Raw genomic sequence first — 16,244 nt, 5'->3', positions numbered from 1 at the left:
ATGTATAAAAATCCTGACCAATAATGTGACAATTGTCTCCTGTTACAAAATGCTTAGAACAGTACAACCGTTCAACCATTGAGGTTCGATTGTGGAAGATATTTGATTATAATACGAGCAAATAGATTTCTTTTAGACATTAAGTTTAGAAAGGTAGTCCCTTGGGAAACCTGAGACGCCCCCTGGGGAACCACGCCCCAGGCAACAAAAGAGCGACACGCGACCTCGCTTCTCTCTTCTCTTCACTGTTGGCTCTCTTCCACTCTGCTCGGTCCTCTGGATGCTTCGGCACGCGCAGTGTGCCTCGCCAGGCAACGCCCAGACTCGGCCAGCGAGACAGGCCTTTTGTTCGCCTGAAGCTACACACCTGAAGTGCCGCGACATCGATCTGCCTTCAGTTTGTTTTATTTTCTTTATTTCTTTTGTTTGTTAAAGTTATCAGTCCGTTAAGTTACACTGGACTAATTCGGAAACGACCAAGTTCCATTTTAAGCCTTTTTCGTCGAGCCAACTTCACCAAGGTCAGACCAAGCCACGTGGTCTCGCCAGCTACAACGAAGGAAACCTGAAAACAGCCGAATTGCCAGACGGAGGAGGCGTTTTCAATCAGACACGGAAAACCCCAGAGAATCCCTAGCAAAAAGCCAGGATCAGGCAGCTAGCGTGGGACCCGTGCAACAGGCCAAAAGCAGACTGTCGACAAGCAGTAAGACTTAACCATAGCATTAGTTGACTTTCATTAGTTCTTCTATGCCGTATGAGTCAAATGCTTCCCACAACCGAACCTCCAGGCTCATTGTTCAGCAAATGTTTATGTTCCCTGTATCCAACCATCTTTTTATCACCTTAGTTAGAGAATAAATTCACTGTAATATAATCAAGAATTGTGTGTGTTGCCTATTTCTAGTTCCTGCCAAGAGAATTGACCCTTTAGATATGAGACTGACTGACTGATTTAAGATAACTGAGCGATTATTAACTAACTGATCACTAGTAATAATTGTATAATTATTCAAAACTACCTAGAGGTCCGGAGACTCTAGGATTATAACAACTCCGGTGGTGCCCTTAACGAGGAAATTTTGATTTTATGAATATGAATTCATAATTGGGTATCAATTCTCATAAATTTATTAAAATGCATAACTAAAACTTTTTAGGTCTGCTACAATATTAAAATTCATAATTGGGTATTAATTCTCATAAATGTATTAAAATTCATATGTAGTTTAGATATGCTACACTGGTTAAATAAATATTAATGAAGTCAAACATCTTACCAGTAACTGCAGTAATACTCACTCCACGGCTTCTAACGTTCTCAAACACAGAGAAGAGAGTGAATGTGTATGTAGTTTCAGGAGTGAGAGATGAGACTCTGTAAGTTACTGGAGTGATGTTGATCTCTGCACCATTAAACTGGAGAATGAAGCTGACGCTGTTGTTCACTTTGTTCCACTGCAGAGTGATACTGGTGACATCTTGTCTTATTGGTCTGAAGTTTTCTGCGTTTGGAGGAGCTGAGACAGACAAATAGAGCAATTAAACATGTATTAACAAATGACAGTCAGTAAAAGTGACAATGTTCTCACTGACAGTTAAAGATGGTTCATTTTGTTTCCTCACATAAGCTGTCTGTCAGGAACAGAGTGAGTGAAACAATTCTTTGTATTACTGAGTATGAGTGTTTTTTTTTCAGGATCCAGATGTCACATTCTGTAGTCATATCCATCACACTTTATATCCCAACAGAGATGTACTCCACTATAAATGAATAATTACAAACAAAAGTTTAAAAAGAAATCATTCATAATATAAAACAATATTTTACAGTGTTGGCCAAAACAATCCTGAGTTAAATTAACATGCAATAAAGTGCATGTTCCTTTAATGAATATTATACCCAGTAGATACGTCTTAGTTTTACACTGGTGCTCTGAAAAGCAGATGATGGCTCGCTAAGCAGATACAGAACATAGAAATAAAGTATCACATATTACCGGTAACTGCAGTAATGTTTACTCCACTGATTCTGACGTTCTCAAACACAGAGTAGAGAGTGAATGTGTATTTAGTTCCAGCAGTGAGAGATGAGACTGTGTGAGTTACTGGTCCATCTCCAGCTGGTGCAGTGATGTTGATCTCTGCATCATTAAACTGGAGAATAAAGCTGAAGTTGTTGTTCACTTTATTCCACTGCAGAGTGATACTGGTCTCATTTTGTCCTATTGATCTGAAGTCTTCGGTTTTTGGAGGAGCTGAGACAGAATAAGAGAAGGGAATGAATTTATCACCAAACAACTTTGCTTAAACATTTATTCATGCTCCATCTGGCTGTTCAGGTTCATCCATTTTTTATCTTTTGTTAACAAAACCTAATGGTGACTATGAGAGATACAGTTATTTAAGACACACGTTTGTATTAGCGAGAATGTCACCTAAACACATTACGGTGTGCGTTTCACAGGACATATATAATGAATAATAAATGAAGAATTAAAAATTCATAGCACTTTAAGTTGGATAACTATGGAGTTTAATATGTTGGCCAATACAGTACATGATTTGAAGTAAAGTAGGGAGTATGTTAGAAAAATACATTTAGTTTTACACAGTCACACTAACAAGATTTTAAATTCATCAGATTGTTTGATGCAACACACACAATGTAATTTGGTGCAACATGTTGACACAATCACTGACATAATTCCCAGTCATGATCCATCACCACCACTTGCATATCAGTTAATTGATTTACTCTTGTACAGTAGGTTCAATCTTCCGTATGTTCTCAATTTAAACAGTATTACACTGATGGGACACATTTCAGTAAGCTATAGATTTTAATGTGTATGGTATTTGTTGTTTTTCTTGTTCTGAAACATTCATTTCAATAGCAGATTTCTGTAATGAGAGTATTCATTATATTTGACTTGATTTTGGAGTGTTTTTGGTTGTCTTTTTATAGATTTCAAACATTCACCTTACAGAAATGAAAGCTATATCTTTAGGAATGTAACTTTTATGTGCTGCTTAAGTTTTTGATAAGCATTTAGCCTGACATGCAGAAGAACAGTAAAAATAAAAGAACATTCTTGTTTCTGCTTTAATAGACATGTACACAAATTTAAATTCAATGTGAATCTGATCTTAAAGGTATGATCTATAATTTCTAATATATAACATACACTGCCTTAATGCAACAATCAATTTCTATACAGTATGTGAGAAATAAGATGCATTACTTGTTGAGTAACAGATGAACGGGAAAGTGAGGGAGCAGTTATCATCTGACCACAGTCCTGAGTTTCTGAACATTGTGGTGACACACTGCTCTGGACTGTCTGGTTGCCCACCGGCCCAGTTTTGAAACAGAGAGGGGCTCCCATCAGACCACAGTTGTTCCCAGTACAGACCGATCCACACTGAATCCCCAGCTGCCAGCTTTGTGATGGCGTCATTTTCTGCCAGATTTCGTATACTGCGAGAAAAACAGAAAAAAAAATCAGACACTGCATTGCATTGTTAGTGAGTGTTAGAAAATATTATATTGTAGTTTATGTGATTAGTTAAGGATTTGGTAAAGTGTTCAGCCACCTGGATAACGTAGCTGTTAATTAACATCTCAAAATCAGTGCAACGTAATCACCTTACCTTAGGTTAGGGCAGACAACACAATGTTAGCAGCAACATGGCTATGGTATCACTACACTAGCGTTAGCTATCACACAAACGCCCTGATCTTACCTTCATAATTGTGGACGGAGCTTGAAACGTATAGTTTGAAGCCTTTCTCCTTTTTAGTTGCTGATGTATTGCAAAGTCCTTGAATAATACGACGTCGTTGACCGTAAGACTAGGTAAATCCTGAAGTGACCGAGTGAAAAACGCCATGGTGGCCATAAGCTTTGCGACCACCGGAAGTGACCTAGCTGGCTGAGTTGGAATGCGGAAGAGAATGCACATATAGCCTATTGACTTCTATGAAGATTCTCAGTCATCCAGGTCATGGTTATCCTACGAAGGTTAAAGTCAAGGGCAACTGGACTTGGTTGAAGATACTGGAAGACGTTTCGTCCCTCATCCAAAGGACTTCTTCAGTTCTGACTGACTGGCAGGGAAACTCAGCTATTTAACCTCAGTGGGGTCGTTTGCCAGGGTCGTGGATACTGCTGGTTCGTTAGTGTTCCTGGTTGCTGTAACGACAGTCGTTAAGTCATTAGGACTACTGGTGGCCAAGACCGAACGACCATCGTTGGTATCTTCACCTGAGGTCAATAGGTTACGTTTGTTGAGTTTCCTGGGAAGTGATGAAACGACAGCATTGTAAGTGGGGGATAAGTGGTGGCGTAGACCCCCTCCCCTGTTCAATGACGGCTTCTCGACCCGGGTGTAGATGGCTTCCTTGACACCTCTTTCAAACCATCTATCTTCTCTGTCTAAAATATGCACCTGGTGGTCCTCAAACGAGTGTCCTCTGTCCTTCAGATGTAAGTAGACTGCAGAGTCTTGACCTGAGGAGTTGGCCCTTCTGTGTTAAGCCATGCGTATTCTTATAGACTAATAATGCACATGCACAGAACCGCTAAGTAGCACATCTCAATAGGTAGCATAAATCGACAGAACAAGGGTATGAAATCGGGATGTGCTTAGCGATTATTTGATTGTCCGAGCAGCAGAAAGTGAAGGTGAATACCAGCAGAAGAAAATATTCTGCCAGTAATTGCATGTTAAGGTGTGTTAGCTTCTTAAGACCAAGACCATGTCTGTTTTTTTCCAAACTGCTGGAAAAGTGAAGCCGGTTAGCACTAAGAAAAAGTCTCCCCTCCCCTTCAGACTGCGCAGCTCAGCAGGAATGCTGACAGCCCGTCTTTTGGCTGCTATGTAACGTAAAATTAACGTTAGCTACATTTAAAGGAAGAAGGCTAACTTATAGCTGTATTCCATTACTGCCTAGCCTGCTTGTCCAGTATTTAGAACATTAGGTTTAAGCTTAAACAGCTGTAAAATAAGACACTAAAGGCAACATGAAAAATCCTGTTATTCAGAGGTCATATTAACAGGGCTTCCCTGCCTATATAAGGCTTAGGAGGTAAGACCATTCATGGCACAGGCTTGGGTGCTGTGCCATGATTGTAAAATCACTGTGAAGAGACCACAACAACTAAAACTAAATAACAATTTTACACCTTAGCTTTTTGTTTGTTGTTTATTTATAATCTGCTCTAGCTTTTCCAAGTAGTTGTTTGGAGATCTAAAAAGAATGATCCCAAAATGATAAATGACATTGCAGATTTGTCATTAGAAAAAATAAAATTATCGTGTCGGAACTATTCTGATGTGCGTCACATGCTCATGGACACAATAGCACTGCTGCTGACATTTATTGTTTTGGGGGTAGTGTTGCGTCGCTTCATTCATTTGAACTAATCTTGTATATGACTCGGGAGGAACGGGTAGTCTGAGGGAGTAATTCGTTCATTTTCACGCATGCATAAATAGTCTTAGACTCTTATGTTCACTCGTCACACGGAAGCTGCATTGCTCCGTCAGCACAGGAAACAGAATTGATTAGTTCAAGACTCTCAACTGTGGGTTTCTAGAGCTGTTTCTCAATACCAAGTTCGGCTGGGGAGTACAAACTCCCAGGAACGGGAGCACGCAGTCCGTCATTCAGCAATTGAAACAGCAGCGGCCGGACCCGTTAGTAGGCGGGATCTCACATCTAATAAAACATCATAGCATATTTTTAAATCAGCTCTGTCTTGAGAAATCAACCTCATATTTGGAGTTTAAACAACTATATTCCTGCATAAAAAACTCTTAAGACTACTATATGTGACATAACAGCAGTATTATAACTTAAAGTTGTGAGTTTTCTTCCCCGACATTTCTGCTTTTTGGCGACGAAATATATTATGGGATACCTGGCTATCCAAAGTCCACACAAGTCATCACCGATGCAGGCTCGGTAAAACGGACGGAGTTAGAACACATCCGGGTATTTGACTGTACTTGACTAGGTGCGGACTTTTGAATAGGAACAGTACTTTGGCTGCAACTGATGACGTTTCACAAGTCCACAATAACACAATTACAGACAATAACGCAGATTGAGAAACAGCCTAGGTTAGAGTCATTCATTTGTATCGTATATCAACAATAAACACAGTTAAATCAGACAAAAAATAAATATTTTTACTATTTTTACGTAGCCTACTTAATCATAGTAGACGCACAAAAAGCAAGCACTAATTACCAAATCAACAAAATCTGTCGGCAAAGTCCGGCAGATAAAACACTCTTAGTCTGAAATGCTCCCTGTGGCTAGATGCAAGATGAGAAACGAGCGATCCACAGAGAGCTTTGAAGAATGTAGTAGAAGCACAAAAAGGACAATTAAAAACAAATCATTAACGTGGGGCAGGTTACACTCTCCGCTGCTGAAATGCTTCTGAGAGGCTTCCAGTGGAAGTTGACGCCGTAAATAAACCGCTGTCCACACTCAGCCTACGCCCCTCCCTCAGAACTCCCATGATGCATGAGGGTGAAGGGAGTTTTGTTAAAATGTGCTAATAAGTTTGTCATTTGTTTGAAATACAAATTTTACTTTATGATTTCTGTTTATTAAATTGTGTCTCCTAAGAATCTAGTGTGTTTGTTGGTAATTTTCGTTCTTGTGGTGGTTTACCGTTGAAAATAAGTGAAGAGATTTCATTTGATAAGAGCTGCTGAATTCTCCCAGTACAGCATATTGTTATATTCCGCTGTTGTTAGTTCTTGTTCATTATAATCAGCTGAGCTAAACTTCATAGTTTATGTAGAGGCCCCCCACCAGTGTGTGCCCTGTACTATTCATATAGTGTGTCAAACTTTTAATACTTCAATATATTCCCTGCAAATCTGATGTTAATAGATTTTACTCATGGATGGGGACATTAGGCTACTGTATGAATAAGCATTTAGCAATTAGACATATAATGGTAATTATAATATATATTCATACTGTATGTATGGCTGGTCCGGTTGTATACTCAGGAAAGATTGTGAAAATGATGGATTTAGGAGTAGCAATTGAATACTGACATGTTTTTTACTAGTGATGGGAAAAGTCACTCTTTTGAAAGACTCCAGTCACCAAATCTCATTCATTAAAATGAACTAATATTTTTTTTGTGTCATTTTGTTCATTTTAACTAGGCTGGTTATTGCGGTGCTGCAGCCCTCTAGTGGGCGATTTTAAAAAAAACAGCGCAGTTCTCAAACACAGAAGGCTGCCTGGCTTGCTCTAATTGACAAAGTATAATGCAAATTCACCTCTTGATCTTTCTCTATCACGGTTCTATAAAGCCCCATGGAGCCACAACCAAATTCTAGCCATGGAAAAACCTGTGGTACAACCTTTGCTGGCTGTATGGATTGATCTTAGCTGAATTGAAGTTTATGTAATACGACAATGTTTTCCAACCCTTTCCTGAAGAAAGTTACCCCCTGCAGGATTTAATCTCTCCCTGCTTCAACTCAGCTGATTGAAGCAGCTTCAGGATTCATAACAAGTTGATAGTTTGAATCAGCTGTTTTGGAGCAGTGAGATACGGTTATTTAAACATTTATCCAAATACTCCTCACCACAGCCACTGTTGGCATATCCTAATTTGTGTGATTATGATTTAGATGTATAAATATTGATAGATATTTTGATAGAACATGCCAAGACCCATGCATTCAGACATTTTAAAAATGTTTTGGATCATGCAAATCAGTCACTGCTGCCAACTCCTTTTCTAACTTCGTAATCCGTGTGTGTACAGTGAATAAAGAAAAAGTATTATTACAGTATGCTATTGTCTCCATTCATTTTTAAAAAGTGGATATTTACAAAATTATCGATGCAAGTATATGTTGTATTACATGTGTGTTCATTTTTACAGATTGTACAGTTTGATAATCCACATAGTCCAGCAGGGTTCTAGTTACGGTCCATAAGGAGGGTCTGAGCTCTAATTGAAGCAGTAAAATCATGCATCTATGGGGGTCAGTAATTCATTTATTTTTAATCACAAATGTACATTATATTAATAAGATAAACACACTAAAGTAAACACATTTTCCAAACGAACTATGTTGCGCACTGCATGAATGTCATTACAACATGATTAATAATTAATATGATACCATAAAGGGCGGATTTGCGTCTCTCCTTGAGTAGTCTTTGTTGGTTTACTACAGGCTTTTAAAACTTAAACTTTGTTGCAGTATCACACACATAGGGCAAGTAGTGGGCTGCTGTGTGTGAGAGAAAGTATTGACCACGTAATGAGTAATGAAGTCTCTGACCAGGCTTCTATTATTTATTTATTAATCCTGCCGGTAACGTCCGTTATACTACAGACTCCCACAAAGCTCAAATTGTAGTCCAGTTTCCACAGTTTTTTTCTATTAATTCAGCTGATTGCAGTAAAATGTCATAGTATATTACTCTTCAAAAGTAAATTATGAATGAGAAGTGTGTGTGTGTTTCTTTTAAGACTAGAAGAGAGGCTAAGTTACACTTCATATTTTGACAGAATAAATAAATAGTGCCTGGGAAAAAACATACTGTTACTAGTTGAAGCGATATACAGTGGGCTTTGTTGCTACATTGGCATATTAAGTGCTCGTTAAGCCCGAATGTGTCCGTTCCTTGATTATTTAATATATTCCTTTAGTCTGTAAAGGTCCACCCATCAAAAGAATCAAAACAGCTTTTCAGAAATATGTATCCAAGTTGTGAATCCTGTCATGTGAAGTCCATCGCTCTGTCTGCTAACTTCTCTCATCCTGCACCTTGTTGTTGTTTTCGTGAGGTTGCTGCCTTCAAAATAAAAGCGCATAAGCAGTCTGTCGGAACTAGATCAAATGAACGACGTGTATTTGATATTATTTGATCATTTTTACATAAGTATTATTCTGTTTGAAATAAATAAACTGTTTCATAGTAGTTTCAGTTTTGTGCAAAAATAATTAAAGGCCTGTCCCATATGGACGCCTGTCCCAAATAAAGGCAGGGTCAATTTTATTCAAAATTTTACGGTATATCGGAATCAATCCAGTGATCATCTGACTTAGATGTTACAGTGTGTATTCTACATTTGTTCTGTATAGACTAAATACGCTTTTAATACGCCGTTGTTGGAAAGTGAAAGTATTTCACTTGCCGGTTTGTTAGAGGGCGATACAGGCTGTTTTGCAACACGGCCACCAGTGCCATAGTGTGCGCTCACTGGATTCAGTTGTATTAGTAGAACAATAAAGCCTTAAACTGAAAAGGTGTTTGCGTGATTTTCTGAATGTTTGCACCCGCCCAGCTCATTCATATCTGTGACAAGCGCCATAGACCAGGGCTCCTCTGCGTAACTGCACGCACTCAGCCCGGATAACAGCTCCTTTCTTTTAATAAAGCAGAATGCAGATTACAGACTGGTTAAGTTATGAAGGTATGAAAAGAACATCAGAAGTAGATTACTAGAGTAAAAGCAATTTGAAAAGTTGCAACAACTTTTTTTTATTTTATTTAGCAAATTTGTGTTACTTGTAAAAAGTTGCTACCCATCCTGCTGCAGACATCACACTGTACTGTCTTCTGGTACAAGTAACAGCAGCACAAAAGAAAAGTCTGTAATATTGAGGCACTTTGCTGCACAAAACATATATTTTAAAATGTGGGGGGGGGACATGTTAGATCAAACTTTATTTCAATAGGCCTACCAAACTATAGCCTAAACCTATAATGTTCAGCCTGACAAAGGAAAAATGAAACCCATTTTTTAACTCCTGCGACAGGCTGTGTGAAACAGACTTGGGAGCGAGTAAAAAATATAAAACACATTTCAAAGCGGTAAGTAGGTTTACTGTAAAAACCTACAATAGTAGCTTAGCAGGCTTTTTAAATCAGTCTCTGTAGGATGATCTCGCTAAATGTTTCTCCACATCACCGCAGCAAACATAAAAGCAGCCTTTCAACTAGTCTGCAGGATATCCTACAGATGTCATTTTCAAAGAGAGCTGATTGGTCAGGTAGGCTTGCATAGAGTTGATCTCTTATCTGGAATATATAGCCGTTCAGCATAAGTTACCATGGCGATCTAACCCTGTAAGAAGTGAACCACCGCTGTGAACCCAGGGTAAATCCTGAAGTTATCTGGATAAGCTCAAATCCTGCTTTGTGGTACAGGCCCCAGCTGCTCCTCTCCACCATGTCTGAGTTCTTCTTTCTTTCTAAACGTAACTAAGTATTGTGATGTCAGATATGGAGTTACAGTGACTTTAATTTAAGTTTAATGTTGCTGCTCTAGAAAAAAAAACATTTAGTTGTATTTAAAATATTAAATTCTAATTTTATAATTTATTTATACACAACCAGGCAGCTAACATGTACACTTCATTATTTGTTTATTTATCGCAAGTCATATGTCACCTTAAAGGTTCAGTGTGTAAGATTTAGTGGCATCTAGTGGCCACTGCCCCCAAACCTTTCAAAGAGCGTAGGACAGCTACGGTGGCTGAACCAGCACAAAAGGTGTCTCTTCTGAGACAGCAGAGAGTAGCCAGTCAAGAAATGAGGTTTCTTTAGGTATGGTATTTATTATGAAATTATATTTACTTAATTATTCAGTAACTCCATATGTTATTGTGACTTGGCCACTGACAGATAACATGGAAAATGTAAGCCAAGAGTGTGAAACACTGTCACTGTTTCTGCACTACAGTCCATTATAAACCACACATTAGATAAAGTTTATACAAACATTGACAAGGGAAACACATTAATTCTCTCTGTGATTATGGACCATCGCCAAAACTGCCCGCCATCAATAGTATCTGGTCCACTGCCAGATTATGGTGCTTTGATAGCAGCGAAAAATATAAATAAATACTTTGATAGCAGCGAAAAATATAAATAAATACTTTGATAGCCGTGCTGAAATAGATCTCAGTCATGACAGCAACAGTTACTCACATCACTTTCTCTTTAGTGGTTTTGCCTACAAAATAAAAGTGTGACTGCAATCTTGTATTTGAAGTTGAACTGAGCTTTTACTTTGAAAAATTCTGAACGACATTAAAAGAGTCTGTAGACTGCTTGACACACCTCTGAAAGAGCTGTCAGAAAACGTGATTCCCCAAAATGTGCTCTGCCTGAAGATACTGGGGAAATGCAAAAGCGTCCGTAGGTTGATGGATACGGATCAAACACTTTAACAAAAACAGTGCAGCACGTGCCCTGATCTGAGAAACATTTGCTGCAGAATCCATTTTTTGAAGAAAACAAAGACTTGTCCCAAGGTGGGATCAAACCCTAAAAGCTTGGTTTTCAGGTCCTGCACCTTACCAACTGAGCTAACCAATCAACATGTAGAGAGAAGTTAATATTATAGATTATATTCCGATCCACCATCTAATGGTTATAAATACTACTCAGACGCAAACCTTATTTTCAGACCCCTGCAGTATATTATTACTATATTGTTCTTCAGAAATAGAACAAGAACTTAGTGACGAAACATGCTCTATAGCGCTATTTGTCAGCTACTGTAGAATAGGGCTGCAACTAGTGACTATTTTCGTAGTCGACTAATCTGTTAATTATTTATTCGATTAGTCGACTAGTCACGATTGTTTTTGTCAGCTACTAACCCTAATTAAACCATTTAACTAATTAAATATATAATTAGCCTAACTAGCTAACGTTACCATTAAGTGAACGAGGTTTACCATTCAGAATGAACACCAGCATCAACGTCAGGCGGAAACAAGGGGAGAAGACAAGACAATGTAGGCTACTCCTATAATTCACAGATTTATACAAACTTTTAAACTGTTTAACAAAGATATTTGCTTTGGAACTATGTAAAATAAAAGCAAATTAAAAGCAAGTACTACAACTACAACAGTACACTAACAATGTAATTCTCTATTAGAACAATAAAGCAACAGGCCCCTTTCATAATACTTCTGTAGTTTATTTTTCACAAATGCTTAGGCAATAACTCAATTGAGAATGTTCTGTAGGCTACATCATGAGCCAGATGGTCCTTGATGTACTTTAAACCATTACTCATTACTAATAACTTTTTTAAAGCTGGGTCTCCGCCATTGCCAGCGTTGTGTTGGACAGATTTGTGCTGCGGTGTTTGAGAGAGAGAGAGAGACGAGTGAGTGGATGTGCTGCGCGAATGCGCTACGGTGCTGATCTGCAATCAAATACAATTTTAAATAGGCCAAGTAAAATAAAATAAAAAATGAAGATCAGTATGTGGCATGCCGCCACAAATAAATGAACGTATAGAAAATGCTGTATTTCCTCTGTCTCTGCAGCTCTGTTGTTGCTGCTGCAGTGGTCTGAGTCGTTGATTAACAGTGTAACTCTAGTCATCTTAAAAGAAACACACACACACTTCTCATTCATAATTTACTTGTGAAGAGTAATATACTATGACATTTTACTGCAATCAGCTGAATTAATAGAAAAAAACTGTGGAAACTGGACTACAATTTGAGCTTTGTGGGAGTCTGTAGTATAACGGACGTTACCGGCAGGATTAATAAATAAATAATAGAAGCCTGGACAGAGACTTCATTGCACATTACGTGGTCAACACTTTCTCTCACACACAGCAGCCCACTACTTGCCCTATGTGTGTGATACTGCAACAAAGTTTAAGTTTTAAAAGCCTGTAGTAAACCAACAAAGACTACTAAAGGAGAGACGCAAATCTGCCCTTTATGGTATCATATTAATTATTAATTATGTTGTAATGACATTCATGCAGTGCGCAACATAGTTCGTTTGGAAAATGTGTTTACTTTAGTGTGTTTATCTAATATAATGTACATTTGTGATTAAAAATAAATGAATTACTGACCCCCATAGATGAACACACATGCAATACAACATATACTTGCATCGATAATTTTGTAAATATTCAATTTTAAAAAATGAATGGAGACAATAGCATACTGTAATAATACTTTTTCTTTATTCACTGTACACACACGGATTACGAAGTTAGAAAAGGAGTTGGCAGTAGTGACTGATTTGCATGATCCAAAACATTTTTAAAAAGTCTGAATGCATGGGTCTTGGCATGTCAAAATATCTATCAATATTTATACAAAATATTATGAAATATTATGATACATAAATCATAATCACGCAAATTAGGATATGCCAACAGTGGCTGTGGTGAGGAGTATTTGGATAACTGTTTAAATAACCGTATCTCACTGCTCCAAAACAGCTGATTCAAACTATCAACTTGTTATGAATCCTGAAGCTGCTTCAATCAGCTGAGTTGAAGCAGGGAGAGATTAAATCCTGCAGGGGGTAACTTTCTTCAGGAAAGGGTTGGAAAACATTGTCGTATTACATAAACTTCAATTCAGCTAAGATCAATCCATACAGCCAGCAAAGGTTGTACCACAGGTTTTTCCATGGCTAGAATTGGGTTGTGGCTCCATGGGGCTTTATAGAACCGTGATAGAGAAAGATCAAGAGGTGAATTTGCATTATACATTGTCAATTAGAGCAAGCCAGGCAGCCTTCTGTGTTTGAGAACTGCGCTGTTTTTTTAAAAATCGCCCACTAGAGGGCTGCAGCGCCGCAATAACCAACCTAGTTAAAATGAACAAAATGACACAAAAAAATATTAGTTCATTTTAATGAACGGGATTTGGTGACTGGAATCTTTCAAAAGAGTGACTTTTCCCATCACTAGTAAAAAACATGTCCGTATACAATTGCTACTCCTAAATCCATCATTTTCACAATCTTTCCTGAGTATACAACCAGACCAGCCATATATACTGTATGAATATATATTATAATTTCCATTATATGTCTAATTGCTAAATGCTTATTCATGCAGTAGCCTAATGTCCCTATCCATCAGTAAAATCTATTAACATCAGATTTGCAGGGAATATATTGAAATATTAAAAGTTTGACACACTGTATGAATAGTATAGGGCCCACACTGGTGGGGGGCCTCTACATAAACTATGAAGTTTAGCTCAGCTGATTATAATGGACAAGAACTAACAACAGCGGAATATAACAATATGCTGTACTGGGAGAATTCAGCAGCTCTTATCAAATGAAATCTCTTCACTTATGGTTTCAACGGTAAACCACCACAAGAACGAAAATTAACAACAAACACACTAGATTCTTAGGAGACACATTATAATAAACAGAAATCATAAAGTAACATTTGTATTTCAAACAAATGGCAAACTTATTAGCACATTTTAACAAAACTCCCTTCACCCTCATGCATCATGGGAGTTCTGAGGGAGGGGCGTAGGCTGAGTGTGGACAGCGGTTTATTTATGGCGTCAACTTCCACTGGAAGCCTCTCAGAAGCATTTCAGCAGCGGAGAGTGTAACCTGCCCCACGTTAATGATTTGTTTTTAATTGTCCTTTTTGTGCTTCTACTACATTCTTCAAAGCTCTCTGTGGATCGGTCGTTTCTCATCTTGCATCTAGCCACAGGGAGCATTTCAGAATAAGAGTGTTTTATCTGCCGGACTTTGCCGACAGATTTTGTTGATTTGGTAATTAGTGCTTGCTTTTTGTGCGTCTACTATGATTAAGTAGGCTACGTAAAAATAGTAAAAATATTTATTTTTTGTCTGATTTAACTGTGTTTATTGTTGATATACGATATACTATCTGTAACAGTATTTTATTCTGAAAATTGATGGTTTCTCTGCCATTTCTGCGTCTGACTTCCTGCCCGGTTCATCTGCGCTGTGCTGCTTGACACTGGGACACTGGGACGCACTGCAGCGCTTCTGGTGTAAGCACGAAGCAGCAGCGAAGCAGACAGACTCTGTGGACTTTCGAAGTGAGTCTGAGGTCATGTAAACTTGGTTAATATGACTTTGTAGCAGGTGCGCCCCCACTGTGCTGAGAGTCTAGGTCTGCCCCTAACTGGCTTGCCTCTCATTCTCCGGTGCTGGTAGTAACTCAGGCTGCTGAATGAACAAAAGACTCCGAGGACTCATGTGAGAACAAATAGTTCATTCCTGCTCCACCGTGGCCGAGCTGTCACATGACAAATGAATGACTCTAACCTAGGCTGTTTGTCAATCTGCGTTATTGTCTGTAATTGTGTTATTGTGGACTTGTGAAACGTCATCAGTCGCAGCCAAAGTACTGTCCCTATTCAAAAGTCCGCACCTAGTCAAGTACAGTCAAATACCCGGATGTGTTCTCACTCCGTCCGTTTTACCGAGCCTGCATCGGTGATGACTTGTGTGGACTTCGGATAGCCAGGTATCCCATAATACATTTCGTCGCCAAAAGCAGTAATGTAGGGGGAGAAAACTCACAACTTTAAGTTATAATACTGCTGTTCTTGTGTCACATATAGTAGTTTTAAGAGTTTTTAATGCAGGAATATAGTTGTTTAAACTCCAAATATGAGGTTGATTTCTCAAGACAGAGCTGATTTAAAAATTTGCTACGATGTTTTCGGAGATGTGAGATCCCGCCTACTAACGGATCCGGGCGACATCAAGTCCGCTGCTGTTTCAATTGCTGAATGACGGACTGCGTGCTATATATATATATATATATGTGTGTGTATATATATATATATATATGTATATTATGGCATGCCGTTTAGGAAATAATATATATATTTATGGTTTGTCCGTCTGAATATATGGAATGAATCTTGAATATATTGAATGAAAGTCTGAATATATGGAATGGAAGTCTGAATATATGGAATGATCCTTGAATATATGGAATGAAAGTCTGAATATATGGAATGGAAGTCTGAATATATTGAATGGAAGTCTGAATATATTGAATGGAAGTCTGAATATATGGAATGATCCTTGAATATATTGAATGGAAGTCTGAATATATTGAATGGAAGTCTGAATATATGGAATGATCCTTGAATATATTGAATGGAAGTCTGAATATATTGAATGAAAGTCTGAATATATGGAATGGAAGTCTGAATATATTGAATGGAAGTCTGAATATATGGAATGAAAGTCTGAATATATGGAATGATCCTTGAATATATGGAATGAAAGTCTGAATATATGGAATGGAAGTCTGAATATATGGAATGATCCTTGAATATATTGAATGGAAGTCTGAATATATTGAATGGAAGTCTGAATATATTGAATGGAAGTCTGAATATATGGAATGATCCTTGAATATATTGAATGGAAGTCT

At 38.0% G+C, this 16,244-nt stretch overlaps 1 protein-coding gene across 1 annotated transcript; it reads right to left on the bottom strand.

The window, feature by feature from the left end:
• Window positions 1-1,280: 1,280 nt before the first annotated feature.
• On the bottom strand, window positions 1,281-14,905 carry LOC123966106 (the record flags this gene model as incomplete). Its single annotated transcript, XM_046042329.1, has 4 exons — window positions 14,772-14,905; window positions 3,246-3,481; window positions 2,001-2,258; window positions 1,281-1,520 (listed from the first exon to the last, which is right to left on the bottom strand). Coding segments are annotated over exons 1-4 (868 nt in total), but the record flags the coding sequence as incomplete, so codon positions are not given.
• Between the last annotated feature and the right edge of the window lie 1,339 nt (window positions 14,906-16,244).

Source organism: Micropterus dolomieu, unplaced genomic scaffold (genome assembly GCF_021292245.1).
Source record: "Micropterus dolomieu isolate WLL.071019.BEF.003 ecotype Adirondacks unplaced genomic scaffold, ASM2129224v1 contig_12699, whole genome shotgun sequence".
Classification (NCBI taxonomy): domain Eukaryota; kingdom Metazoa; phylum Chordata; class Actinopteri; order Centrarchiformes; family Centrarchidae; genus Micropterus; species Micropterus dolomieu.
Note: the sequence above shows the minus strand (reverse complement) of the source record. Positions and strands in the feature narration are given on the sequence as shown.